Raw genomic sequence first — 27,675 nt, 5'->3', positions numbered from 1 at the left:
TGCTATTTCAAAATGCTTTATTTTCACTTGGTCCCGAGACTTGGGAGGGGCTCCAGAGCGGTTAACAAAGCTGCCTAGAGGTTGGGGTGAAGGTCCTGAGACTGGCTGGTGCAGAGCAGAGGAGGGAGCCCCATGGAAGGTGTCGCCTCCTAGTCATGCTTGAGAGTGAGCCTCTCGAAGAGGTACTCGCCCAGAGATGGCGGGGGCACCCCAGTCTGTGCTGCTGGCACAGCGGTCTGTCCCGGCTGCAGCCCAGCCACCCTGCGGAGGTTGGTCAGGTGGTTGCCCATCTTCTTGATGAGCTTCACCTCCTCATCCAGGAAGTGGTTTTCCAGGAAGTCACAGAGCTGCAAAGGAAGGAGGGACATCAGACACCCAGTCGTCACAGGCGGGTGGAGTGTTACTGGGAGTTCACAGCCACCCAGCAGCAGCGGTCTTCTCAAAGAAGGGAAAAAGGACTGACAAGGCACTTACGTGAGGATCTGTGCGAGCGGAAGCCAGGGCATGAAGATCCAAGAGGGCCTGGTTCAGGCTCTTCTCCAGGACCAAGGCAACTTCCATGGCCTCCAGGGATTTACCCCACTCATCTTGAGAAGGCTTCTGCACAGCAGAATACAATCACAATGTCTCAGAATCTGCCTTCCACACTCCACCAAGGACAAAACTGAGTGCACAGGGAAGGGTAGGTCCAGTGGGGAAACATTACGGCCCACGCCTTTAATCCCACCGGGGGTTTGGGAGGCAGGACAGGCAGATCTCCAACCTGGTCTACACCCCCAGTTCCAGGCCAATCAGGCAGGGCTACAAACTAAGAGCCTGCCTCCCCCAGGTCGCAGCAGTCCTGTGTTCTAAACTTTTCCTGCATTTCCCGTATTTGGTTGCCTCTACCCACATGCCCCAGGCGCCCACGTGGTGACCTGGCTTGTGACACCCTGTCGTCCCCCAACGTTCCGCCAATCAATCCCCACCTCCCCAACACACACCCCTCAAGAACGGAGGGCAACCTCCCGGCCGCCCGGCCCCCATGCATTTGATCCCATGCGCGGCAGGCTCGCTGGAGTGCAAAGTCCGCCGCTGCCCTCACCTGCACGTCCTGGAAGAGCGCGCGGCCTCCGCGTTCGTTCTGCATCTTGAGCAGCCGCTCGGCGGCCTCGCGCTTCTTCTCGGCCAGTTCGCGGAAGAAGTGGCCGACACCCTCCAGAGCCAGGTCATCCCGGTCAAAATAGTAGCCCTGCGGGGAGGAATATCACAGCCGCGTTAACGGGACGCGGCGGCACGCGCCTGTAACACGCAGGGGCGGGGCGGGGCGGGGCGGTCTGCGATTCCGAAGGCAGCAGCCTGGCCTGCACGGCGCGTTCCAGGCACGGTGCACACGGTGTGACGCCGTCTGAAAACACGGGCTGCGAGGGGCGAGGCCGGAGCGCGAGGTCTCCGCCCTCGGTGGAACAAAGGAGGCCGCGCATGCGCCGCGGCGCGGGTGAGGGCCGGCTCGGAGGGAGGGCAAGCCCGGGCTACTCACCAGAGAGAGGTAGGTGTAGGAGGCCCGCAGGTGCAAGTTGACCAGGCGGTTCACGGCGGCCTCCACTTCGGTGGAGTAGTTCTGGCGGACCTGGGAGCTCATGGCTGATGCGCAGGATGGAGCTGACCGCGGAGAGACGGTGCTGGCGGGTCCTGGGGGCCGACGGCGGCGCGGAGATGGTCCCGGAGGCTGCGGCTGGAGACACTGGGAGGCGGCCGGGCGCTAACAAAGGGAGGCCCCGGGTCTGCTCCGTCCAAACACTGTTGAAGCAAGACACAGACTCGGGATCTCCGGGCGCTGCCCGGCCCTGGCGCGCGCGGCTCCTTTTATAGGCTGTGGACCCCCGGGGGGCGGGGCGGCCGGGACCAGGGATCAGCCAATCGGCGGCCGTGGGAGGCGGAGCTGGCGCGCGGCACCTGACCAATCCTGAGCCGGGGAGACCCTCGGCCCCACCCTCCCCCCGTGAGGGGAAGTCACGCGCCCGGAGCGCGAGGCCCTTGCGAAATGGAGGCTGGGGGAGGGGCGGGGCGGGGGTCGCGGTCACTTTGGGGTCCTTCGGGGGTCTCACACAAACCAAGCCTGGGGACGGGCCGGGGTGGGCGGGGTGCCTGTACCGCGACGCCGAGCACTGCCCCGCCACGAAGGGCCTCACGGGGATGCTGCGTATGGAGGGGCACCCGGAGTTCTAGGGCTCGCGATGGGAACGTCGCCGTTTTGTTTTTTCTAGAACCTTCTGGGGGAGTCTGGAACCCTCTAGGTAGTTTGCAGGGCCGAGAGCGTGATTAGACCTTAGGTGCACGGACCACGGGAGCCCCGGCCAGCCTGGCCGCCTGGGTCACGTGGTGCTCTATGGGGGCGGGGGGCTGCCTTTCTAGAAACTGAGGTGCGATGGGGGGTTCCTGGGCGGCCTCTCCCGGTCCCAGCCCTGCTTGCAGCCTCTCCCGGTCCCGGGGCGTGCTTGCAGCTCGTTCTTTTGGCTCTGGAGAAATCCCGAGAACAGGACCTGCAGACCCAGGACAGATTGTCTGCAAACACTTGATGCTCGCCAGGTCCCTAGCACAGGCCAGGTCAGCCAGGGTCCAGGGAGGGACGCCACAAGGTGAGAAGCCCCGTCCGGAAGGCGAGCTATGCGATCAACTGCAAAGCGTGGTCACCGAGCCCTACCCGGGGCCGGGGCCTCAGCGGAGGGGTGGGGTGGGGTGGGCAAAGCTGCTGAGTCACGCTGAGCTCAGCCCGGCGGGACGTGGGCGCGGCCCGCCTCACCCTGGCGGGCAGACTGGGGGGGTGGTGGTGGTGGTGGCTGTGGCCTGTTTTTCTGCGCTCGCTCCTTTCTTTCTCTGCCTGTGGTCAGGCAGTTTTACCCCGGGGTGGCCTGACGTCTGCGGTGCCCTGCTGATTTGGGGCAGTTACTCATTAACCACGGCTCTGCAGAGCCCGGCCTTTGGCCTCCAACGCGACGGGCCTGGACAGGGCTGCACAGGCAGAGCAAGACAAACCCCCAGGAAAGAAGGACGGGGAGGGGGGTGCGCGAGCCTGAGGGCGCAGCAGGTGGGGACTGCAGCCTCAGAGCTGGGTGGAGGGCAAGGACCAAGCCCCCTTTAAATGTCCACCTCTCCTCTTCACTCGGTCATCCAGCACCTAGGAGTTCGCTCCAATTCCTGTGGCCTCCTCTCCCTCCATTCGGGACCTCTGGCCTCTTTACAGGCCCGGGCCCAGGGCTAAGGAAGCCGCAGCTGCTCCTTAGGCTTTAGGGAGCAGCGGTGTGTTCCTGTTTGGCTGCCTCGGGCCACCAGCCGGCCTGGTGCCTGTGCTTGTCATACCAGATGGGTGGACACTTGACCATACAATCCAAAGTGGACCTGAGGTTTATTGTCCCCTCCCCCAGGCCACCATGCCCACCCCTCCCAATAATTACAAAAGTAAGAAAAACGCCTGTCCCCGTCCCCATTCAGCCCCCCCCCCCAATGCCATAATTTATGAAGAAAAAACACAGTCCAAGGCGGTGGGCGGCCTCAGCCCATCTTCTTCCAGATCGTGAGAGAGGCAGTGAGGATTCCAGCCACAAAGATAGTCACTGTCTGCCACGTGGGCGTCCCGAAGTACGAGAGGAGGCCGTCCTGGGAACAGAGGCATATGTGTTACTGTCCTACCAAACTGCAGGGGGAAGGGTGGAGTGGGGGGCAGAGGTCACGTGACGGGATGCTAGGGGATCCCAGGCCTATAATCCCAGCACCCAACACTCAGGAACCTGAAGCAGGAGGGTTACAAAGTTGAATGTCAACCTGGGAAATTTGTTGAGATCCTCACTCAAAAACTAAGTTCAAGGTCAGCATATTGTACAAAGGGAGTCCAGGGCAGCCTGTCTCAAAAAAACAACTAGGCCAGGTGGTGGTAGCGCACGCCTTAAATCCCAGCACTCGAGAGACGGAGACAGGCAGATAGATCTCTGAGTTCGAGGCCAGCCTGGTCTACAGAGTGAGATCCAGGACAGGCACCAAAACGACACAAAGAAACCCTGTCTCGAAAAAACAAAAAACAAAACAAACAAACAAAAAACGAGACCAAAAACCCAGCTATCAGAGGACCGGTAGTTGCTCCTGTGGGAAGGCGCCTGCTGCCTGGCCTTTCTCCATATACACTCCATCTCCAGAGCCGACGGGAGAGCAGAGGACTGCAAACTAGTCTGACTTCCACACACATGCCCACAAGCACACAGGCATGCAAAATAAATAAATTTAAGAAGTAAATATGGCCGGGCGGTGGTGGCGCACGCCTGTAATCCCAGTACTCGGGAGGCAGAGGCAGACGGATCTCTGTGAGTTCTAGGCCAGCCTGGGTTACAGAGCCAGATCCAGGACAGACTCCAAAGCTACAGACAGAGAAACCCTGTCTCAAAAAAACAAAACAAAACAAAAAAAAAAGGAAATAAAGGGCTGGAGAGATGGCTCAGCAGTTAAGGGTGCTGGCTGGTCTTCCTGAGGACTCGTGTTCAAGTCCCAGCACCCACATGGCAGCTCACAACCGTCACAACTCCAAGATCTGACACCATCACACATACATGCAGGCCAAACACCACTGCACATAAAATGAAAATAAATTATTAAAAAAAATTAAAAGTACCCCCCCCACACACACACACACCCAATCCCCAAATGGAAAAAGAAAAACATGATTATAATCTGGAAGTGGTGGCCCACACCAGTAATCCCAGCACGAGAGGATGGACTGGAGGGTCACGTCTGGACTAGTGTGGGCACACAGCATGAACCTGTCTCACAAGAACGAGGACAGATGTGGCTGCTCAGCTGGCAGAGGGCACACGGCCTGGGTTCTACCCCAACGCCTCACAAACTGGCATGATGAAAGCAGGACGATCAGAAGTTCAAGGGCTATAATTCCAAATTACAGAGTTATCTGAACCTGGAAAATATTTTCTCTGTAGAAAATAATAAAAATGGTAACATTTCCCAATAAACCCTTTTAAGCCAAATAATAGCTGAATTATATATAAATATTGATTAGATTCTGGGATACAGAAGAATTATAACCTGTTTTTATGTTAAAAAAAACATTTAAGTGGAAAATGCTAAAGGACTACTGAACTGATGTTGCATTTACATATGTATATCTGTATAAAATAATGATTACAAATGTTTGTTTAAAAAGGTGAATTGTATACTCTGGTTACTCTTCAGATCATATAAATCTTTCACCTTTTACTAAAAATGTGAAATGGCCAGGCATGGTGGCCCACACCTTTAATCCCAGCACTAGGGAGGCTGAGGTAGGTGCATCTCTGTGAGTTCGAGACCAGCCTGGTTCCAGGATAGTCAGAGCTACACAGTGAGACCCTGTCTCAAAAAAAAGTGGGGGGGGTGGGGGCTGAGAGATGGCTCAGCGGTTAAGAGCACTGGCTGCTCTTCCAGAGGTCCTGAGTTCAATTTCCCACAACCACATGGTGGCTCACAACCATCTGTAATGAGATCTGGTGCCCTCTTCTGGCTTGCAGTCATACATGCAGGCAGAACATGATAAACATAATAAGTCTTTTTAAAAATAAAATAAAAATGTGAAGTGCAAATGTGAATTTAACAAGAAGCTGTAGATTTTCAACACTGTCCACAAACTCCTTTGTTACAAATAAATATTTATGCTTCTAAAAAAACAGTTCAAGAGCATCTTCAGCTACAGAAAAATTTTGAGGCCAGCCTGGGATACATGAGACCATCTCAAAAATAAAGAAATAGCAAGCTGGGGTCAAAGGGTCACCAGTGCACTTGAGAGATTCTGGAAGGAAAGGCATCTATCTGCTGGTACAAATCAAGTCAGGTCACAGAAGTCAGTAGGTACTAGACGCACCAGGATGGTATATGTAAGAACAGATCATGTCTGATGGCCTGGTGCACCTCTGTGATGGCCCTTGGTTCTACTTAAGTGGCTCTCAATATGTGGGTTGTGACCCCCATCCATATCAGATATCCTACATATCAGATATTTACACTATGATTTGTAAAAGTAGCAATGAAATAATTATGGTTGGGGTCACCTCAACATGAGCAACTGAAGAAAGGGTCGTAGCATTAGGAAGGTTGAGAACTACTCATCTAAAGTGTGGCAAGGACTAAAGGGTCTCACCCAGCCACCCTGGTCTTGGATCCAGACAAGCAGCCGCTCTCGGAGGAAGTCCAGTGTCCAGCCCATGATGGTTCTGATTAGCTCTGGCACTTTGGTGCAGAGGGCCTGCGGGAGTAGGAAGGTTACTCTGGGGACTGAGTCCTGTGCCCATTCCTGGAGGTGGCCTCAAGCCTTGGCTTCCAATCCTCTGCCTCTACTGAGCACCCTCCTCCCCCCCCCCCCCCAGTTTGAGTCAGCTCCATTAAATAGAAAACTCCACTGATTTGCTCAGGATCCCTCGATGATTCCTCAGTGCCCTCTAGATGGAAGGCAGGGCAGAGGTAAGGCTCAATGGTAGAGCCCTCGCCCAGCATGTGTGCACCCCTGGTTCCATCCCCAGCACCACAAACACGGGAAGAAGAGAGCTACAATTGTGTGCGAGCTGACTTTCCGGACCCAGACACTGAGGCTTGATTTCTTTGAGACAGGTTTCCTCTATGTAGCCCTGGGTGTCCTCAACTCTCTGTAGACCAGGCTGGCTTAGAACTCTAGAGATCCAACTGCCTCTGCTCTCTGAATGCTGAGACTAAAGATGCATACCACCCTCCTGGCCCAGACACCTAGTCCCTTTGGAAGGACAAGAATATGGAGGCCCCTAAGGGGACTGAGGCGTCCTTCTGGATCGCCCAGAAGGGTGGCGGTCTGGAGAAGACCGAGTGCCCACATGGCCCACGTGAAGACCTGCACCCAGTTTTGTTGTTTTGAGCTGGAGTTTCCCAACAGTGCCCAAGCCAATCTTGAACTTCTGGACTAAAGTGAGTCTCTTGCCACAGTGTGACTGGGATGATATGCACACCCTCCGCAGGCAATCCACCTCTTCATATCAACCACTCTCTGATGCAGGCTGACTCTGACTGAACAAGTCTTAATTCAGCAATGCTCACCCCTCAAAGCTTGGGTCCTAAGCCATCTTCTAGGTTTTCTAGACCAGGTTAAGACCACCTCCTGGCAGACTCAGGACTTGCTCTCTTGATTGGAACAATGCTCTCTTCCCAGCCTGCATTTGGGGTCCCAAGGGGGACTACTGCACTATCCTTCTGCCTCCAATACTGAAGTCCCGTCATCTCAGGCAGGAGACCATGTCAAGAAGATGGAAGGTGGCATGGACGATGGTCAGAGTTCTTACTCTGTGTAAGAGTAAGAGAAAAAAAAAAAGGAAAAAAAGACAAAAGAAAAATAGAAATAAAAGGGAAAAAAAGAAGAGTGTACCGAACATGTGACAGTACCATTAAAAATAACAAAATATGGCCAGAAATAGCTCTGCCCCAGTCTCCCTGCGCCTGCCCTAACATACCTACCCGAGTCTGGTCTCCATATCTAAATGTTCTCCATATCTAAAGATGACCTTGAACTCCTCCTGCCTCCAACTTCCCACGTCCTGGACCTGCAGACACACCCCAACCACACCTGGTTGTGTGATAGTGAACCCAGGGCTAGTGTATACGATAGGCGAGCACTCTTGTTCAACGGAGCCGCAGTCCGGCCCTCTGTTTATGTTTGTGTACTGTGATGGGAGACAGAACCTAAGGCTTCACACACGCTACGCTGAGGACCCACTATTCAGCTCCATGCCCGCAGATTCTGTCACGCCCATTTCTGGGGTTTGTTTTGTTTTTTTAAACTAGGTTTTAGGTAGTCCAGGATAGCCTGAAACTCAGTATTTAGCTACAGTTAACCTTCAACTTTGATATTCCTACTTCAGCCTCATGAGTCCTAGAATTATAGGCTTAAGCCACCACATCCGCTTTAAGGCCACCTATCCGGAGAAAGCTTTCTAGACTTGTCTGAGCTACCTCAATATTCTACCTTACCTCAACTTCACACCTGACAACCAACCAGAGCTCCATCAAGGAAGGGCTAGCTTGTTTTGTTCTGGGCAGAGGCCAGGTACTGGGGTCAGGCCATCAGACGTTTGGCCCAAAACATTTCTTGAATAAGTAAATACACAGCCAGCTTTCTCCACTCCCTGACCTGACCTCTGCCAGGTAATCACAGACCTGAGGGTACACCTCTGGGCCCACGACCCTGGAGCTGCCCACCTTGAGCACCAGTTTGCTAGCAAAGTAGAAAAGGGCAACCACCCGGCCCCAGTTGAAGTTGCCATCAGCAAACATCTCCGATGCCACACGGAAGAAGACCTCTCGGGGGGAGTCTGTGTCCACGTCGGCAATCATCCTACAGGAGAGAGAACAACAGCTGGCTGCTGCTGGGCAAGATGGGCAGACTCAGCGCAGGAGTTCCCACGGCTTCCCCAGACTAGAGAAAAGCAAAGGCCAGAGCCAAGCTGCAACAGAGGATAACAAGCTGGGAAGGAGACGAGACCCCTGAGAAAGCAAAGAAAAGGAATAGGATCTCAAATTAGTTTCAAGGTCCTGGGGAGGAAGTGACTAGGCCTGGACTCAGCAGGAGCATGTTCTCCTAGCATCTACACTGGAGAGCAGTACAACCTGCCTTGAAGTGTGACTTGGCTAAGCACCTGCCTCCGGTTATCAGTGAGGTGTCAGAGGCACGGCTCGGTGGTAGAGCACCTGCAAGCATCTTCCAGTGAGGGCCTGGAGCCATGGCTTTCTGGTAGACTATTTATGTAGCATCCTCTAGTAAGAGGCTAAAAGTAGAGCCTGCCTAGCATCCAGCAATGAGGGGCCGTGGGCGTGGCTCACAGTAGACTTGCCTAGAACCCACTATGACTAGGAAAAGACTTGCCTCACACACACCAAGCCAGGGGCTGGGGGTGAGCTCAAGGGTAAAGGGCTGGTCTACCATGTAAAAAGACCCTGGAGTCTGTCCCCAGCAAGGAAGAGCTGAGCTGACTGGTGGGACACCTGGTTCCTGGGGAGGACAAGAGTGCACAGCGCCTGAGTTCTTGAGGCGGCAGGAAATCCCTGGACGGACCCCACGTTCCAGGAACCACACCTCTGCAGCTCCATGTTGCTGTCCAGCTCATCTCCAATTCGCCTGAGACACTCGCTCAGCTTCTTGGTGGATGCGTCCTGGGGTGGCTGCTCCAAGGTCAGCTCGGGTGTCTCCCCTGCCATCCTCCCAGCTCGATCCTGGATGAAACTAGATGTGAATGGAAGTGGGGGAGGGAAGCGCAGAGTGAGAACCGTGTCGCTCCTGAAGCCCACCCCCCCCACCACAGGGCCTCACACTCACCCCTGCAGCAAAAAGGCTCCTGTCTTCATGATCTGCTCAGAGCTGGTGGGCCCTGGTGGAGAGAGGAGGAAAGGGGTGCCTGGACTCCTAGGTCCCGGGAAGTCAGGGGGCTGGGGAGGCTCATAATCCCGAGGGCAGACAGAGCTGGGTACCCTAGTAGTGACAGGTAACATGCAAGGCCGGGCGACTGCTTCTGATGGACAGGGGGCGGGACCCGGCCTGCACTCCGGCTCCTGCGAAGACCGAGCCAGGGCACCAAAGCCAACAGACGCCCGGCCGAGGGGCGGCGGTGGGACCCGGCCCAGCCCAGGCCACCAGCAGGAAGTGGCGCTAGACAAGCCCGGGCCTGCCCGGGGGCGCGCACGCGGATGTCCGCCCTCGGGGTGCGGATGCGCCCGGCGGGATGGATCCGTGCGCCCCAGCCTGCTCCCGCCCGAGCCCAGAGCCGACGGGGTCCCCGGGTCCCTCGACCCGGCCTCGCCCTCCACCTCCCGCCTCACCGCCGCCTCCGAGCTGCTCCCCCGACCCGTCCATCACGGCCGCTGCCTCTCGCCGGGTGCGCCCCGGGCGGCTGCGGCGCGTCCCGGTCACGTGACCGCTCGCGGACGTGCGCCCTTCACGTGGGTGCCCCGCAACATGGCCACCGCCCCGCAGTGCGGGTCACGTGACTTCCGCGTCTGACGGGGCGGGGCCGCGGGGGCAAGAGTGCGCGTGCGCGGTTCCACCTGAAGCCGCACTGGAGTTCTTTTCTTCCAGTACTCCTTTTTCTAGGGAGACTGAAGCAGAAGCATTACCTCGAGTTCAAAGCCTGCCTAGGATAGGCAACAAAGCCTGGTCTCAAAAACAAAACAAAGCAAAAAACAGACCAGGCATTTTCTCATCCTAGCACACTGGGAGGCAGAGCCAGGCGGATCTCTGTGAGTTCGAGGCCAGCCTGGTCTACAGAGCGAGATCCAGGACAGGTTCCAAAGCTACACAGAGAAACCCTGTCTCGAAAAAAAAAAAAATAAAAAAAAAAAATAAAAAAAAAAAAACAGAGAACCTACCTCAAAAATAAAGAACAGAAGAACAGGCAGTATGTGAGACCCTCACTCGAAACAAAAAAAAAAAAAAAAAAAACAGAGAGAGGAAGGGGATGGGGGAAACCCTGGTATTGTGGCCCAATTGTCAAGGAAAACAAGTGAATGAGAGGAAGAACCTTCAGAGTATGGAGTAGCAACAGGCAAGGCCAACTCGAGTGTAGTAGTAGGAATTTATCAGTCTTCTGAGGGTTGGCAGGGACCCTGGTGGAGACAGTCATCTGGATGGCAGAAAGCCTCTTGGCTTGAGTCCTCTGTTTTTGGTTTTTTGTTTTGTTTTGTTCTGTTTTGGGGGGTTTTTTTTTGTTTGGTTGGTTGGTTTTTGTTTGTTTGTTTTCAAGACAGGGTTTCTCTGTGTAGTTTTGGTGCCTGTTCTGGATCTCACTCACAGAGATCTGTCTGTCTCTGCCTCCTGAGTGCTGGGATTAAAGGCGTGCTCTACCAATATGCGGTACCAAGTTGTTTGTTTTTCTTTTTAAAAACTTTTTATTGATTCTTTGTGGATTTCACAATATGCACCTTGATCCTACTCCTCTCCCTGTCCTCAAATCCACCCTCTGCCCTTTCCACCTCTCCCCTAACAAAACAAAACAAAATTCAAAAGAACAAACAAAAAATGAATAAAAAAAATTCTTGGTGCGGAACCTTTACCAACCCCACATCTGACAGAGTACTGATCTCCAAAGTATATAAAGAACTCAAGAAACTAGACATCAAAATACTGAACAATCCAATTTAAAAATGGGCTACAGAGCAAAACAGAGAATTCTTAAAAGAAGAATCTCAAATGACTGAAAGACATTTAAGGAATTGCTCAACATCCTTAATCATCAGAGAAATGCAAATCAAAACGACTCTGAGATACCACCTTACACCTGTCAGAATGGCTATGATTAAAAATACTAATGACAATGTTGGAGAGGATGTGGAGCAAAGGGAACACTCCTCCACTGTTGGTGGGAGTGCAAAGGGAACACTCCTCCACTATTGGTAGGAATGCAAACTTGTACAACTATTGTGGAAATCAGCATGGCGGTTTCTCAGAAAATTGGGAATCAATCTACCTCAAGACCCTGCCATAGCATTCTTGGTCACATACCCAAGGAATGCTCAATCATACCACAAAGATACATGCTCAACTATGTTCATAGTAGCACTATTTGTAATAGCCAGAACCTGGAAACAACCTAGAAGCCTGTCAACCAAAGAATGGATTAAGAAAATGTGGTACATATACACAATGGAGTACTACTCAGCAGAGAAAAACAATGACAGCATGAATTTTGCAGGCAAATGGATGGAACTAGAAAATATCATCCTGAATGAGGTAACCCAAACCCAGAAGGACAAACATGGTATGTATCCACTCATAAGTGGATTCTAGATATAAAGCAAAGAACAATCAGACTGCAACCCACAGAACCAGGGACGCTATATGGCAGGGGGGACCCTGGGATGACTGTGGCTTACAATAAATTTTGGTTTTACTCAATAAATAAACAAACAAACAAAATAAAACAAAAAATGTATATCTAAAAAAAATTCTCGGTGTAGTGTGGTCCAGTGAGTCATACAGTGTACCCTTTAGCCCATACATCTTTACTTGAAAGTGTTCATTGATATGAGTCATTGGTGTTTGTTTGTTTTTTCTCTGTGTAGCCCTTACTATCCTGGAACTCTCTGTAGAACAGGCTGGCCTCGAACTCAGAGATCTGCCTATGTCTGCTTCTGCACTGGGATTGATTAAAGGCATATGTAACGTAGGCACCTTTTTTTTTTTTTCCCATTGGGTTTAATAATGCTTCACATCTTCACATCACTGTAATTAATTATGTATGCAATGTTTTAGTTAATTGAGAAGCTACCTCGATATCCCAAAAGGGCTGTATTCATTTGTTGTTAACTCCTTAGGATCTAGCACACCTCTTGACTCACGGTTGTCTCCAAATGGATCATTTAATGTCTGGCTAAATATCAGGAGTATACAGGAGACCCTGGCTGCCTCTGAGACTCAAGACCATATCTGTCCCTGGGCCGTGAGAAATGAGTTTCCCATGAAAACTGAGGTAGAAAGAAATGTTGTGATTTGTTTTCCCATGGTTTCATATACTAGAGAAGATAGGTAGATCCTCCGTGTCATGTGAAGAGGTCGTGGGACCTTTAAGAGGAATTACCTAATGGGAGGACATTGGGACACTGCCTTGGAAGGAACTAGAGTAGATCTCATGAAGTCCTGTTGGGTTTTGTGCCTCTGGAGTGCTGGGATTAAAGGCATGCCCAGCAATGGGGGCTTTTTTTTTTTTTTTAAGATTTATTCATTTTATTTTATGTGTATGAGTGTTTTGCTTGTGTGCTTATATGTTCACCACATGTGTGCTTGGTGCCCATGGAAGTCAGAAGAGGGTGTTGGATCTAGAAGTGGAGTTACAGATGGCTGTGAGCCACCATGTGGGTGCTGGGAATTGAAGCCAGGTCCTCTGCAAAAGCAACAAGTGTTCATAACCTCTGAGCCATCTCTCTAGCCCCTTGTTTTATTTATTTTAAGAGAGCAGGTTGTTGGGCTATAGATGTACTCCATTGGCAGAGTGTCTACCATGCATAATACCCTGGTCTGCAAAGCCAGGACAGCCAGAAATTTGGTGGTTTTTCAAGACAGGGTTTCCCCATGTAATAGCTCTGGCTGTCCCAGAACTGGCTTTGTAGACCAGGCTGGCCTCAAACTCAGAGAAATCGACTCAGAGAGATCGACCTACCTCTGCCTCCTGAGTGCTGGGAGTAAAGATGTATGCCACCACCACCTGGCTAATTTTTTTTAGATGCATTTATTTTATTTTATATGTATGAGTGTTTTAAAAGCCTGTGAATGAAAATAAATAAATAGGGCTGGAGAGATGGCTCAGAGGTTAAGGGCACTGACTGCTCTTCCAGAGGTTCTGAGTTCAATTCCCAGCAACCACATGGTGGCTCACAACCATCTATAACGAGATCTGGTGCCCTCTTCTGGACTGCAGTCATACATGCTGTATACATAATAAATAAATAAATCTTTTTAAAAAAAAGAAAATAAATAAATAAATAAGAAAGGACATGACAGCTGCTAGGTATAGTGGAGGAGAAGATTTATTGTAGATAAAAGGGAGAATGTACGCAGAGGCAGGGACGTCTGGAAAAGTCCAGAGTGGACATGACTAGACTAACCTAGGTCATGTGGGGAGAGGGGGAGGGGAAGAGGAAGAGGGAGAGAGGAACCAGGTGCAGCAGCCAAGAAGGCCAGGTGCAAAAGGGGGCGGGTAACCAGAATGTCTGGATTATATAGGGAAGAGCCTCTGGGGAAGGGCAGCCAAGCCCCTGGGCTGGGGAGTTCAGGGTAGAGGACCAAGGGATGCTGGGAGAACCAGGCGGCCAGGTCGGCTTTGAAATGTTAAATAGGCACCTCAGGTGTTTGTCGCAGGGTTTGAGAATTAACCCTGCATGTTTGTAGTGTACCCTGGGAATGCCTGGTACCCACAGAGATCAGGAGAAGGCATCGGGATTCTCTGGAACTGGAGTTAAAGACAGTTGTGAACCACTTTGTAAATTCAATCTTCATCTTTTTTTCTTTTTTGATTTTTCAAGAAAGGGTTTCTCTGTGTCACCCTGGCTGTCCTGGATCTTGCTCTGTAGCCCAGGCTGGCCTCGAACTCACAGAGATCCACCTGGCTCTGCCTCCTGAGTGCTGGGATTAAAGGCATGCGCCACCACCTCCCAGCCAAATCTTCATCTTCTTTAAGACCAACAAGTACTATTTACTGAGTCATCTGTCCAGCCCCAGTGTCTCTGTCTGTCCTCCCCACCCCACCCCAAGTCCTCACCGCCAACCCCAAGTCCTCACCGCCCACATTCCCGCTCTAGGGTCTCACCTTGTAACTGGCTGGCCTGAAATTTGCTATGTAGACCAGGCTGGTCTTGAACTCATAGTTACCTGCCTGCTTTTGCCTCTGAGTGCTGGGATTAAAAGCATGCACCATTACACCCGGCTGCCACACCCACTCTTAATTAGTCCCTAACGGGGAAACCAATCTCAGGGAAAGGGAGAGGGACAGAGAAAGTCACTGAGTATCCCACATTCCCTCAAGGCCATTTTGGGTTTCTCACTGTAGAGTAACAGGCCAGTGGAAAGTCACCCTGTCCCTGGACTGTCCCCAAACCTGGGACTTGGAAATCCTCACCCCCATGACCCAGGATTAATGGCCTAGTAATACTTCTGACTGCTCTTTACGTTTCTACTAGCTCGATGTGCACGCTTCAAAGATCATATAAAGCCTGCTCCTCTGCCCGCCCACTGCTCTCTCTGTCCTGGCCAGAGGTAGCTGCCATTCTGGGCTTCTTCCCAATGAATCTCTTGTGTGAAGATTGTTGCATGGTGTGACATGGTATTCCTCGGCTCCAGATCGCCAAGATACCCTCGGACCAGAAAACCCTTCACTCCCGCTTCCCAGGGCAGCATCCTGGTGAATGTGAGGGCCGGTGATGAGAGAATGTACGGTAAGAACAAAAGCAAGGTGACTTTCAGGAGCCCAGAAAGGGAGTGGTTCCCAACATGAGAACTTGAGCTGTTGTGCAAAAATAACTCCAAAGCAAAGAGGGTCAAGCTAGGATCCTCAAGTAGGAAAAAATATTGCTTGCCATGTCCATCATCATTTATCCTGGGGGAAGACGACTCCAATAGCCTTCCTCACCTCCTCAAGGATTTCAGCCAAGAGCTCACTCTCTGCCAGAGGAATTACAGGACTTTCCTTAAGACCTAGGAGGAGAGAACACAGGAAGACTCATCCAAAACCCACACACCAACACCAAGAAGAATACAATTCCCAGAAGGACCCAGGGAATAGGCGGGGTGGCTTGAGAGGGTGAATGTTCCTCCGCATCCTGGGAAATGTAGTTCTCAATAGCTGTTTGCACTTGAGGGTAGGCAGGAGAAGCACTTTCTGCTTAGACTGACACCAGGCTGCAATCCTCCACTCCTTACCTTTACGCAGGCACTCACGGACGTGGTTGGCTTCATAACTCATGCACGATCCATTTAAAAAATTGTACCCTTTCCCAAGGACAGGCGGAGGGAACTCTTTATGCTGGTCATTCACCACCAGCTCTGTTGGGCACCATATTTTGCCAATCTGGAGAAAGATAACAATGAATACTACTCAACCCGTACCAACAATGCTTCGAGGGTTTTACTCCTAACAGCAGGGATGAGCTCTGGCACCCGAGAGCTAAGGGTTCACCCCCATTCGATCTGTGAGGTTCAAGCCTGCCTCTTGCCTGAATTGGGTTTGAAGAGTGTCCTGTCATACTAAGACCCTGTTGTCTCCTTGGAATCAAAGCTACCTTAGACTTGAGGACCAGCTCCTCCTTCAGCCAACTATTAAAGACTCACTGCCACATTGTAGGGCTGGCACCATCACTCTTGGCTCCCATCATTTTTTTTTTTTGAGACAGTGGTAGGTGTGGGGGTGTGTATGTGTGGGGGTGTCTCGTGTAGCCCAGGCTGGATTCCAACTCCCAGTGAAACTGAGATTGACCTTGGACTTCTGATTCTTCTGCCTGATATTACAAGCGTGTGCAGCCATACCTGGTTTCCATACAACACCTTCTTTAGCAAGAGATCCCACAGAGACATTGCATCTGGCTTAACTCCAGAGTGCTAGTACCCAGGCTTTGAGCTACCTTTTGTTATTGTTTGATTCTTTTTTTTTTTTTTTTTTTTTTTAAATGTGACTCAGGACAGACTCTGGTTTTTATTTGGAGACAGGAGAATAGTCTATGTTCCCATCTCACTCTTGCCCTGATTTCAGGTTCTGCTTCTGGGTAGAATTTAGAGACTTGGTGTTGGGCAAAGGGACACCCTGAAGATACAGAAGCACATTTCATAGACATAATAAACTAACGGGGAAATTGTGGAACCAAGACAGTCGCCATGAGGTTTGACACACTAAATGCCTATTGTCCAAGGATCCTTCTGTGAAGAAGATGAGGCAACCTCACAGATCATTTCTTGGACTGGACATCAGCTGTAGCTGAGTGGTCAGACTCTCCACATTCTGCTTCTCCAGTCTCTTGGTGAAGAGTGTTTTGGTGGATGGTGGAGGCCCCCATACCCTCAGTGCACTGTGACAGCCTAAAGATGCCCTTCAGGCAGAGAATGGGCACCAGGTGAGGCTTCCTCTTCTTTAGTGAAGAGAGCAGGTCCTGGAAGTCATCTTGCTCCTGAGGAGGGTACACTGGAGCAGCAGCTACTTCTCGGTGCCTCCACACCTTTAATCAAGCTGCTGCCGCTCACCTGGGCTCAGAGCTCCCATTGCCTCAAATCTTGGCCTCCACAGTGGTCCTGACCTGGGCCGTGCTCGGCTGCTGCTGGGCTAGCAGCTCCTGGTGTTGAATGTTTGATTCTTATCTGAGTGCTTCCTGAAGGATTCAGAGCTTTTGCAAAACTAGTAACTAGAGGACTTGGTAAACCAAGAGGTCTCATGGCTGAGAAATGCTTAGGTAAATGCTTCCTTCACACAACTGCAGATAAGAGGTTTTGGTAAGTGGAAGTTGCTTGCTTAAAGGTATAAAGCCTGCCAGGCGGTGGTGGCGCATGCCTTTAATCCCAGCACTTGGGAGGCAGAGGCAGGCGAATCTCTGTGAGTTTGAGGCCAGCCTGGTCTACAAAGTAAGTTCCAGGAAAGGTGCAAAACTACTACAGAGAAACCCTGTCTCCAAAAAAATAAATAAATAAAAAATAAAAAAGGGTATAAATCCTGCTGGGCAGTGGTGACACAGGCCTTTAATTCCAGCACTTGGGAGGCAGAAGCAGGCAATCTCTATGCATTCAAGGCCAACCTGATCTACAAAGCGAGTTCAAGGACAGCCAGAGCTGTGTAACACAGAGAAACCCTGTCTCCAAAAACAAAAAGAAAAGGGTGTAAATCCTGAAACAATAAAAAAAGCTTTTTGCAGAGCAATGGGCAGTCAGTTCACCAGAAGCTGATTCCCCTGCTTTTGCTAAGCCCAAATTCATCCTAGAGTGGCCCTTTTTCTTCCAAGGGCCCACACAAAACAAGACTGACAGCCTTCCTTCTTAGCTGGTAGAAGATCTGGAAGCAGTAGCCCTCTGCCCACTTGTAGGACAGAATGCAGACACTGAGAAGTCAGGAGGGACATGAGGGAAGAATGGGAGAAGTCCTTCAAAATGCAGGAAAAGGCTCAAATTATTCCACAGCTTGACTTGCTGTAGATAGGATTTCTTTCTCTCTCTTCAGATTTTTTTCACTGAAGTGTTGGGGATCAAACACACTCTCAGCTGTGCACTAAAAGGTGCTCTAGGACTGAGCCGTGCACACAGCCCCTCACTGGAGGATTCTAGGCAGGGGCTAGATCTCTGTCTCCAGATTCTCTTTCCGCCTTTTGTTTTTGAAGGTGTTGCTAAGTAGTCCAGACTGTCCTTGAAATCCCTCTGCAGCCCAGAATGGCCTGGACCTATGGTTCCCCCTGCACCTTTGGGCCCAGCAGGACCTCCTTTCTTTGGCAGCCGGGTAGCAAATGCAGGGTACCATACATGCGAGCCACGTCTTCCAGTGAGCCAAGCTTTCACACCCAAAATAGGAGTTCTTTCTAGCAACGGCATTCCAGGATTCCAGGAAAATCTGACCTTTGGTGATATACAGACTGTGTCTGGGAACAACTGGAAAGTCCTAAGCATGGCTAGCATTATGTTTAGAACATAAACTGCTCACAGCAGAGGTGCGTGGCTGGAGTGTGGGCCTGGGAGGTTATAGCCACTCTTGGTGCTCACCTGAGTTCTTGGCTTCCTAGCTGTCGTGGTATCAACAAAGTGTGTGGAAAGCTTCCGTTGCCACAGACCAAATTGGTTCAGTCTCCTTGCCTTCCTACCAGGATGTACTGACAGGACTTGAACCCTGAGCCAAAGTGAGCCTTTCCCTCAGGTACATTACTTCTGTTAGATAATGGTCACAGGAACAGGAAGTTATATATATAGCAAATATAACTGGACAGAACGCAGGACTAGAGCGTACCTTGGTGGCAGAGCACCTGTTTAGCAGTCGGGAAGGCCAGGCTTCCATTCCCAGCACCAAAGAGCAAACATCCAAAGAGCTGGTTTGTCCTAAGGCCTCGGAATGTGGGACTGTGGTCTCGAGGCTGAAACCCCATCCCTTGGCTTGGTTGTTAAGGAGTCTGAATGTCTCAGAAGCAGGGTAAAAAAATGGTTACTTCGGCTCTAGAATCCCGCTCTAAGGTTGCTGTGCAGGTTCCCAGCCCTCAGCATGGGATGTCTCACCTGGGCCTTGCCCTTGGTGCCAGCCACATATGCTATGTTGGTGAGGTTGGAGCTGATGCTACAGGTGAGGCTGCCATGGACCCCTCCTGGGTACTGAAGAAGCACACTGACGGTGTCATCCACCCCTGTAACGGAAGCACAGGGCAGCACAGGGCAGCACAGGGCAGCACAGGGCAGGGGCACAGGGCAGGGGCACCTGGGGAGTCCTGGGACAGACTGAAACAGGCCTCCAACCTTGGCCCAAACACTTGGCCTGGGTTTTCTTGGTGGTGTTTTGTCTCATCTCGGGTTTTTTGTTTGTCTGTTTTGTTTTTGCAGGGTTTTTGTTTATTTGTTTGAGACAGAATCTTCTGGAGCTTGGGCTCATGCCAAACTTCTTAGGGATTAGACAATTATTTACAGATCCTCTTGCCTCCACTTCCTAAGAGTTGGGATTACAGACAGACACCACCATGCTTGGCTGAATAGTTTTTTTGTTTTCAAGACAGGGTTTCTCTGTGTAGCTTTGGAGCCTGTCCTGGAACTCACTTTGAAGACCAGGCTTGCCCTTGAACTCACAGAGATCCACCTGCCTCTGCCTCCCAAGGGCTGGGATTAAAGGCATGCGCCGCCACCGCCGCCCCCCGGCTTGTTTGTTTTTCAAGACAGGGTTTTCCTATGTAGCCCGAGCTGTCCTGGAACACTCTATGTCAACCAGGCTGGCCTGGAATTCACAGAGATCTGTCTGCCTCTGCCTCTTGAGTGCCAGGATTAAAAGCATGCTACTGCACAGCCCCAAAACTCAACTTTTTAAAGGTATTACTTTCTGAATGAGTAAATGACTAAATGAACCTACCCTTTCGAAAACATGCATTGTATTTTTATTTGTGTGTGTGTGTGTGTGTGTGTGTGTTGGGGAGTGCCTGTGGAGACCTGAGGAGGGTTTTGGACCTCCTGTATCTGGAGTTACAGGTAATTGTGAATGGGTGCTGCAAACTGAACTGAGGTTGTCTGTAAAAACAGTAAGCATTTAATCACAGAACCACCCTGAACAACCCTTTCCTGTCAAGAACCTACTTTGTAACGTTGTTACAATCATTCCATTAGTCTAGGTAAAAAAACCAAAATAACTTACAAAGTTACATAGAGCACAGATAAGCCATTTGTGTTACTTTGAAATAAAATCAAGACCTGAGCATGTAGGTGGGTTGTAGAGTGATTGCCTGATGAGGGGAAGGAAGGTGGAATCGGCATGGCAGAACAGACCTGCAATCTCAGCACCTGGAAGGCTGAGGCAGGAGCACCAGGAGCTCATGGTCTCCTTGAGCTACAGTTTGAGTTCAAGGCCAGCTTGTGCTACTTGAGACACTGTGGCAAGAAAATTTAAAACAACAGTAATAACTAAAAGCAATATAAAACAAACAAACAAAAAAAAAAAGAGGAGGCTGGAGAGATTGTTCAGTGGTTAAAAGCACAACTGCTCTTCCGGAGACTCTGAAGAGGCCTAACAACCTTAGTGCAGCCATGACAGGCTGCAGACTAACAGTGCTGGGACCAGGCCTCACCATTACCGTAACCAGGAAAAGCCACAGACTGTGCCCTGCAGGGGACCATTCAGAAGTGAGACAAACAAGTATTAAAGGCTCTAGAACATAAAGGATAGCTTACAGAATCTGTATATAAGTTGCCAATTTCCTTGCAAGGCTTCTGTTACTTCACTCCTGACCAATAGGAGTTCAACCCCCATCTGAATCTGGATTCCCCTACCCTCCCAATCCTTTACTCCTTAAAAACCCTGCCTCAACTGAGCTCAGGGCTCTCCTTGATCCAATCACTATGTCAGACCGGGTTTCTCTGTGTAACAACCCTGGCTGTCCTGGATCTCGCTCTGTAGACCAGGCTGGCCTTGAACTCACAGAGATCCGCCTGGCTCTGCCTCCCAAGTGCTGGGATTAAAGGCGTGTGCCACCACCTCCCAGCTATTTCTTTTTCTTTCTTCCATTTTTGTTTTTTTTCGAGACAGGCTTTCTCTGTATGGCCCTGGCTGTCCTGTAACTTGCTTGGTAGACCAGTTTGGCCCCTGAATTCAGAGATCCACCTGCTTCTGCCTCCTGAGTGCTGGGATTAAAGGCGTGCGCCACCACCGCCCGGCTGCTAACCATTTATCTTAATAGTTACTTCAGTTCATCGACTCCCACGACACCCCTATTATTAACATTTGACCAGTCAAGTAATTAAGACCCAGCCATGCAGTTTCTGATCATGTGGTAGAGTGACATGCATGCCCAGTGGAGAGCTGACCTGTGTGAAAGAGCAAAGACGTGCAGGGTGGAGTTGGGAGTCAGGTTCTTAAGAAGACATTGGGTCCTGCCTACCTTTCCGAGGATGCCCTAGTTCTTTGAACTACATTTCCCAGAAAGCCATGGGGTAGCCCCCTGCCTAAAGCATATATACATGTGCCTCTGGCGATTCTGGGAATGGTAGTTCTTTGTGTGTCTAGTGCGTAGCTAGAGAGGCGTCCCTCAAGGAAGTCCCTCTAGTGGTCTAACTTGATTTCTCTGGTGGTGGGGAGAAGGAGCAGGGGAATTGAGGGAGAACGCCTCCTACCGCCATCTAGCTGAGAAAACGCAGTACCTGTTTCATGGATCCTTCCCACCGCCGAAATCTTCTCTGGCTTCTGCGCACCAAAGACCATGGAGAGAAACTGGACGCAGTAGACGCCCAGATCCAGCAGGCCGCCGCCGGCCTGGCTCCAGTCTCTGGACCGGGGAAAATGGCTTAAATCTAGCCCCATTTCTGCCCGGGCCACTCGTAGGTCCCCAACAGTTCCTTGGACCAAAACTTCCCGCAGAGCCTCCATGGCAGGAAAAAACCGACTCCACAAGGCCTGCAAAGCGGAGTGGGGAGCCCAAGGCAATAGAGCCATCAGTATTCAGAAGGTGATCAACCACACCTCCCTTAGGATCCTAGTCTCAAGGGATAGCCACTGCTTCCCCTACCCAAAACACACCTCTAGCCTTCCACTTTCCAGCTGGGACCACCACCCCGGTTTTCCTTATCCAACTGTCTCTGCCCCAACCACGTTTTTGTTCCTTTATTTTTGATTTTTTTTAGATAGGGTATTATGTAGCCCAGGCTGGCTTCAAACTCATCATGTAACAGAAGTGAGTCTTAATCGAGGAACTACCTAGATCAGATTGGCCTGTGGGGGGAGTGTCTTGATTTTAAACGATGTAGGAGGGCCCAGTTCAGCACAGGCTTCCCTATTCCTTGGGCAGGTGGGCCTGAACCCAGAGCCTTGGGTTAGGGACGCGCTCTAGCCTCTTCCCTAAAGATGAGATAGCATCTCTAGCCCCTAAAAAACTTGAGATTTGTGGGCACGGCGGCACACACCTTTACTCCCTGCACTGGGGATGCAGAAGCAGGTAGAGTTTGAGGCCAGCCTTGTCTACATAGTGAGTTCCAGGATAGCCAGGATTATCTCACAAAAAAAAAAAAAAAAGGCCTTTGCCTGAAAAGGATTCTTCTCTGTGTGTGTCTCTCTCCAAATACCCTCTCTTCTCTCCCCCCTAAATCTGACATGGAGAATGTTCCACACATTCTGAGGTAGTTCTGTCCCATTTGCTAAGGATTATGACTCCATCATACTTGAATAAGCCCTATGGCTGCACTTTCTGAGAAAGGGTCTCATGTAGTTCAGGCTGGCTTCAATCTCTCTATGTAGCTGAAGATAACCTTGCACTTTTTAATAAAGTTTATTGTGTTTGTGAGTCTGAATGTGCACATGTGCATGCAGATGCCCCCAAAGGCCAGAAGAGGGCAGCAAATCCCCTGAAACTGGAGGTACAGGTGGCTGGGAACAAGCCAATGTGTGGGCTGAGACCTGAACTCTGGTTCTCTGGAAGAACAGCCAGTGTTCTTAACTTCTAAGGCATCTCTCCAGTTCTAAGTGTAAAACCACCATCCCTTCCTTCCTCTCTCCTTCTTTCTTTCTTTCTTTTTTTGAGACACAATCTTGCAACCCTGCCTGCCTTGGAACTCACAAAGATCCCAGTGCTAAGACTGAAAGTTTCTACCACCATGCTGGGCAGCCTTGAACTTTTAATCCTCCTGCCTCTGCCTCCTTTCCAGTACTGAGATGTCAGAAGTGAAGCATCACATTGGTTCATGTGCTGTGGATGGAACCCAGGGCTTCCTCCATGCCAGGCAAACACTGTCCACAGGGCTCCATGGCCAGCATCTCTTCAGCAGCACTTGCTTGGCTTCTTCTTCTTCTTCTTCTTTTTTTTTTTTTTTTTTTGAGACAAGGTCTCACTGTGTAGCTCTAGCTGGCTGGAAATTTGCTAGGTAGACCAGGCTGGACTCGAACTCACAGAGATCCTCCTGCCTCTGCCTCCTGAGTGCTGGAATTAAAGCCGTGGGCCACCACTGCCCAGCTAAATCACTAATTTTGCAAGTCACACAGTTTGGTGGCAAATTTTTAGTCTCCCATTAGCTTTGCCGTAGATGACATCTCTGACTGGAGCTATGTAATGGGTTGAAAACTGCACTGCCTTGAAGGTGACCTCCCCTGTGCTGGGGGTGGAGCTCTGGAAACATCTGCAGAGAAAGAAGCTGTTCGTGTACCAGTATTTCATTTTTCCCGGAAGAAGCCACTGTGCTTTCCTCGGGTTCACAGAGCAAGCAGTAACCGGAAGACAACCGCAGCGTGTGCCTCTGGAAAGCTGAAGTCCTGCGTGCTGTGGGACTCTCCTGAGCCTCTGGTCTGCCCGACACTTCCCCAGAACTCCCTAGGGAAGTCCTGCACCAGCAACCCCAAAACAAAATGGCCTCTGTCTTTTTTGGTTTTCTTGCTTTCCAAATAAATACTTGTTCTAATCTGACCTTAGTCACTGGCCTCTCCAAGTGGGGAACAGTGGACTTGGGTTTGTGCTTCCAAAAGATGCTTGATTCAGTTACACCCGGGCCTCACCGAGATTCTGATCTTTGGCATTTCAACTGTGGGCAAGCTTGGGCACTGTGTTTAGTCCTGGCAGCTGGTGCTATATGAGGTCAGAAGGGCCCTCCAGGCTTACCTCCATCAGGAAGAGGCCCCGCGAACGGGCCTCTGCGGCCATCTCCTGAACTTCTGCTGCGTTCACACCCATGGGCTTCTCGCAAAGGACAGCCTTGCCCGCCGCCAGGCAGAGGATCACGGCCGACTTGTGCTGGGGGTGCTGGGTGGCGACGTAGGCCACCTCTGGAGTAGAGGAAAGGAGACAGTCAGCAGCAGCGCTCACAAGGAGAGGCCTGTCGCCAACGGGCATGGACAGAGTGGTGGATCCAATCCTAATTGTCTCATTGAGAAGAGACTACCAGGCTTTGTGGAGGCTGAGGCAGGAGGATAACCAAATTGAGACCAGACTGGGCTGTGTCAAATATCCAAGGGGCCAGGCATGGTAGCCCAGGTTTTTTTGTTTTGTTTTGTTTTTTGTTTTTTTGTTTTTTATTTTTGGAGCTGAGGATCGAACCCAGGGCCTTGTGCTTGCTAGGCAAGTGCTCTACCACTGAACTAAATCCCCAACCCCTAGCCCAGGCCTTTAATCCCAGCACTTAGAAACTGGAAACCAAAGCAGGCAGAGCTCTGTGAGTTTGAGGCCAGCCTGGTCTACATAGTGAGTTCCAGGTCAGCCAGGGCTACACAGTGAAACCCTCTCTCAAAATAAAACAAAGTGTTGGTATACAGCTCTGTGGAGCCTAAATTGTGAGGGTCAATCCCCAATGCTGCAAAATAAACAAAGAAACAAATTCTTAACAGATTCCTTAGCATCCTGAGAAATTTAAAACTTAACACTTGGCCTTAGCTACAGCGGCCTGGCATCCAAGCACAGTTTAATATTGTTAACCCAGCCTCTGGCCAAGTCATCCATTCCTTTTAACTCTGCTTCCTACCCTAGCCTTTCAAAAGCCCCCTGCCAGTCAGCTGCACCTGCTTTTTTTTGGGGGGGGAGGAGGGTGTCTTGGAACTCCCTCTGTAGATCACAGATCCGTCTGCCTCTGCCTCCTGAGTGCTGGGATTAAAGACGTGCACCACCACCGCCGGCGTCAGGTGCACTTGCACCACACATTCACCACAGCGCAGGCAGGACGCTGTGCCTAGCTCCGGCCCCACCTCCGTCATCCAGGCCACTCACCCACGTCTGGGTCCTTTGCTAGCTCCTCGTAGGAGCCGTATGCCTTGGGGATGTTGTATTTCTGGGCAAACACCTTCGCCCTGTTCAGGTCCCTCGCAGCCACTGCTACCACCTGGTGTCAGAGTCAAAGGCTTGAGGTGGGACCATTGTAGAGATAAAGGAGGTGGGAGGCAAGCATGGGAAGAGCTGAAACAGGGAGGCTAGAGCCTCCTCCACGATGGCTAGGGAAGAGATTCCTGTCTGGAAGGAGGAGCAGGTGGATGGTAGAAAAGCCAGACGTATGCTGTGCCCGGGCTCAGGCCAGCCTCGGCTTCAGAAGAGTCCAAGACCATCCTGGGTACCTAGCAAGACTGTCTGAATAAGACGGGAAGGGAGGGCGCAGTCCCTGACTGCGCAATAGCGTCTCCTCCCTGCAGCTAAGATCCACCTCTGCAGACCTCGCGCACCTCAGGTTAAGAGACTGGGGTGAAGAGGAGCGAGCTGAAAACAAGTCCCTTCTGCTCTCAGAGTCGCCTGCCACCTGCCTCTGACCTAGGGACTCGCCACCCTCAGACTCTCATCCCTCGGACCAGGCTAAGAGCCACCCCCCCACCTCCCTTAGACCTGGGGTCCCGCACCTGGTGCTCCGAGGGAGGCAGTGAGCTCAGCATGGTGGTAAAGTCGCTGGCGATTAGGCCAGCTGACACGATGCCCCAGCGCAGCGCCATGCTCACCCCTGCCTGGATGTCTTCCGCCTGTGAGGAGCGCCCCGAGGCTATTAAAGACAGCGCGCTCTGCCGGGCTGGAGGCGGGGCCCACGGAGCCCTGCGCTGCCAGGCTGGACTTTCAGGGGGGGCAGGACCTCACCTTTGGTGTGTTTTGAGACTTTGACCTTTAGGGACACAACTGAAGAGTTGTCAGAGAGAGGAGCAGTCATTTCTCTAGTGCTGGGCTCTGCTTCTCTCTCCGACAGTGCCTTACTCTGTTGCCCAGGCTGGCCTGGAATTCACAATATAGCCCAGGCTGCTGACCACAACTCAAGGCAACCCTCCTGCCTCAGCTTCCTGAGTGCAGAGATTACAGACGTACACCACCATGCTTGTTTTTCAAGTGTCCTATCATTTTTATTTTATTTTGAGACAGGGTCTTGATATTGCTAGAAATTGGTCTGGAGTCTCAAGAGAATGACCACAGGATCCAAAGTATTTTTGGTGAGGAGAAATCTGTTGACTGGGGCACAGCTGTGCCAAAGCAAGCAGCAAACACTCCCAGCAGGGACCCACTGGGTTTGTTTTTGTTGTTTAAATGTGTGTGTGTGTGTGTGTGTGTGTGTGTGTGTGTGTGTGTGTGTGTGTGTGTGTTTCCCCTGTGTGTATGTATGTGTACCATGTGCATGCCTGGTGCTCTCAGAGGTCAGAAGAGAGTGTTTCAGTGGCTAGAGAGATGACCCAGCAGTTAAGAGCACTGGCTGCTCTCCCAGAGGGCCCAAGTTCAGTTCCCCATGGCAACTCAGGACCATCTTTAATTCCAGTTCTAGGAGATCCAATGCCTTCTGTCCTTTATGCACACCACACGTGTACATGGTACACATAAATGCAAACAGGCAAACCCTCAGAAACATAAAATAAATAGAAGAAGAAGAAGAAGAAACAAAACAGAAGAAGGTATTGGATCCCCTAGAACTGGAGTGATAGATGCTGTGACCCATTCCTCATGTGGGTGCTGGGAACCTAACCTGGGTCCTCTGTGAGAACAGTAAGTTCTCTTACTCGGATTACGTCTTTACAAGTTTCTTTGTTGATGGAACTTTATTTATCTCATTTAACTTTTGGAAAGAAAAGAAAGTACATTTTATTTACACCCTCTAGTTCCTCCTCTCTTACAGCACAATTTCATTCTGCCTTTTCTTCAAATTCACTTAACATTGTTTGCCCGTGCCTAGGTGTTCATAAGTCAGTATGAAGAGAAAGGAATCTCTTCGGTTGTCATAGTTGAGTTAATCATTGAACTAACTGGTTTTGCAACATCTGACTGGAATGGTGATGCACAGGTGTTCTACCACAGGTGTTCCCGCTTCTTATGACCCCCAGAGCTAGGGACAGAATCCTCTCCCCTGTCCCTCTGTGCTTCTTCCTGGCTCAGGTCACATTTTTGTTCTGGAAAACTGAATTACCCACAGTTTCTATTTAGAGGAAATTCTTAAGAGTGAAAGACCCTAACCCTTCACGGTTACACCCCCGAAGCCCCAGGAGAATAAGGAGCTAAAAAGAAAACTAGTTCCAAGGGCAAGCTGACTCAATCATTATTCAACCACCCCTGTAACAATGTGACAATGTAAAAAGATTTCTGTTAAGAGATGTGCTCAACTGTGACTGGGATAGTTGCAGGTGTTCCAGGAAGGACCACTGTGACCTGTGTGTAAACTCCACTCCCGCCCTGATACCCCCCTTGAGGTTTCAGGAAGAATGTACATGCGGACGTGACTGTACCCACTCTGTGATCAGACCATGATCTTGTGAAACGAAGTTGTATGGGAATTGTAACCTTATGGCTTTTGTGGGTTTTTCCTTTAAAAGCCCCCATGGAGCTGCAGTTAGCCCGACTGTACAGCCGCATTAATAAACACCTCTTGCTGTTGCATCAACTGGACTGGAGTCTGGGTTCTTGGGGCGCCCACTTGAGACCCTAGATTTTTGGGGTCTAACAAGAGAATTAACTGAGTTCTGTGGACTACTATGTAAAATATAAAACCGTATTTTCAACTGGTTGGCCAAGTCCACCTTCAGCAAGACGATATCC

General features: G+C 50.8%; 3 protein-coding genes across 5 annotated transcripts; all 3 read right to left on the bottom strand.

Moving 5' to 3' along the window:
• On the bottom strand, positions 1-1,835 carry Ftl (ferritin light chain). The gene is made up of 4 exons (XM_006986279.4): positions 1,520-1,835; positions 1,085-1,231; positions 475-600; positions 1-347 (listed from the first exon to the last, which is right to left on the bottom strand). Exons 1-4 carry the CDS (start codon positions 1,619-1,621, stop codon positions 150-152), a joined length of 573 nt encoding a protein of 190 aa, XP_006986341.1. The 5' UTR covers positions 1,622-1,835; the 3' UTR covers positions 1-149.
• Positions 1,836-3,368: 1,533 nt separating this feature from the next.
• Bax (BCL2 associated X, apoptosis regulator) lies at positions 3,369-9,992 on the bottom strand. 3 transcript variants are annotated; one of them, XM_076575247.1, is made up of 6 exons: positions 9,847-9,992; positions 9,347-9,398; positions 9,107-9,253; positions 8,233-8,368; positions 6,142-6,259; positions 3,369-3,660 (listed from the first exon to the last, which is right to left on the bottom strand). In XM_076575247.1, the coding sequence occupies exons 1-6, from the start codon at positions 9,878-9,880 to the stop codon at positions 3,494-3,496; spliced, it is 654 nt and encodes a 217-aa protein (XP_076431362.1). In that variant the 5' UTR covers positions 9,881-9,992; the 3' UTR covers positions 3,369-3,493. The 3 variants fall into 3 exon arrangements, with proteins under 3 accessions (XP_076431362.1, XP_076431357.1, XP_015860368.1); XM_076575242.1 differs by having other exon boundaries at positions 3,369-3,636; positions 6,155-6,259; XM_016004882.3 differs by lacking the exon at positions 9,847-9,992 and having other exon boundaries at positions 3,369-3,636; positions 6,155-6,259; positions 9,347-9,761.
• A 3,535-nt stretch (positions 9,993-13,527) lies between these two features.
• Dhdh (dihydrodiol dehydrogenase) lies at positions 13,528-25,675 on the bottom strand. Its single transcript, XM_006986281.4, has 7 exons — positions 25,515-25,675; positions 24,898-25,009; positions 23,800-23,963; positions 21,359-21,611; positions 18,746-18,870; positions 15,434-15,581; positions 13,528-15,208 (listed from the first exon to the last, which is right to left on the bottom strand). The coding sequence occupies exons 1-7, from the start codon at positions 25,602-25,604 to the stop codon at positions 15,102-15,104; spliced, it is 999 nt and encodes a 332-aa protein (XP_006986343.3). The 5' UTR covers positions 25,605-25,675; the 3' UTR covers positions 13,528-15,101.
• Between the last annotated feature and the right edge of the window lie 2,000 nt (positions 25,676-27,675).

Source organism: Peromyscus maniculatus, chromosome 1 (genome assembly GCF_049852395.1).
Source record: "Peromyscus maniculatus bairdii isolate BWxNUB_F1_BW_parent chromosome 1, HU_Pman_BW_mat_3.1, whole genome shotgun sequence".
NCBI lineage: Eukaryota > Metazoa > Chordata > Mammalia > Rodentia > Cricetidae > Peromyscus > Peromyscus maniculatus.
Note: the sequence above shows the minus strand (reverse complement) of the source record. Positions and strands in the feature narration are given on the sequence as shown.

Coding starts and splice junctions, on each gene's coding strand:
- Dhdh (XM_006986281.4), bottom strand. CDS start 25,604: ATGGCGCTGCGCTGGGGCATCGTGTCAGCTGGCCTAATCGCCAGCGAC. Junction 23,964..24,897: donor AGCAAAGGACCCAGACGTGG/GTGAGTGGCCTG, acceptor CCTCTACTCCAG/AGGTGGCCTACGTCGCCACC. Junction 15,582..18,745: donor GCACCAAGGGCAAGGCCCAG/GTGAGACATCCC, acceptor ATCTTTCTCCAG/ATTGGCAAAATATGGTGCCC.
- Ftl (XM_006986279.4), bottom strand. CDS start 1,621: ATGAGCTCCCAGGTCCGCCAGAACTACTCCACCGAAGTGGAGGCCGCC. Junction 1,232..1,519: donor CCTACACCTACCTCTCTCTG/GTGAGTAGCCCG, acceptor TCCTCCCCGCAG/GGCTACTATTTTGACCGGGA. Junction 348..474: donor CCGCTCGCACAGATCCTCAC/GTAAGTGCCTTG, acceptor CTTCCTTTGCAG/CTCTGTGACTTCCTGGAAAA.
- Bax (XM_016004882.3), bottom strand. CDS start 9,519: ATGTTACCTGTCACTACTAGGGTACCCAGCTCTGTCTGCCCTCGGGAT. Junction 8,369..9,106: donor AGCAACATGGAGCTGCAGAG/GTGTGGTTCCTG, acceptor TCTCTCCTGTAG/GATGATTGCCGACGTGGACA. Junction 3,637..6,154: donor TCCAAGACCAGGGTGGCTGG/GTGAGACCCTTT, acceptor CTCTGTTCCCAG/GACGGCCTCCTCTCGTACTT.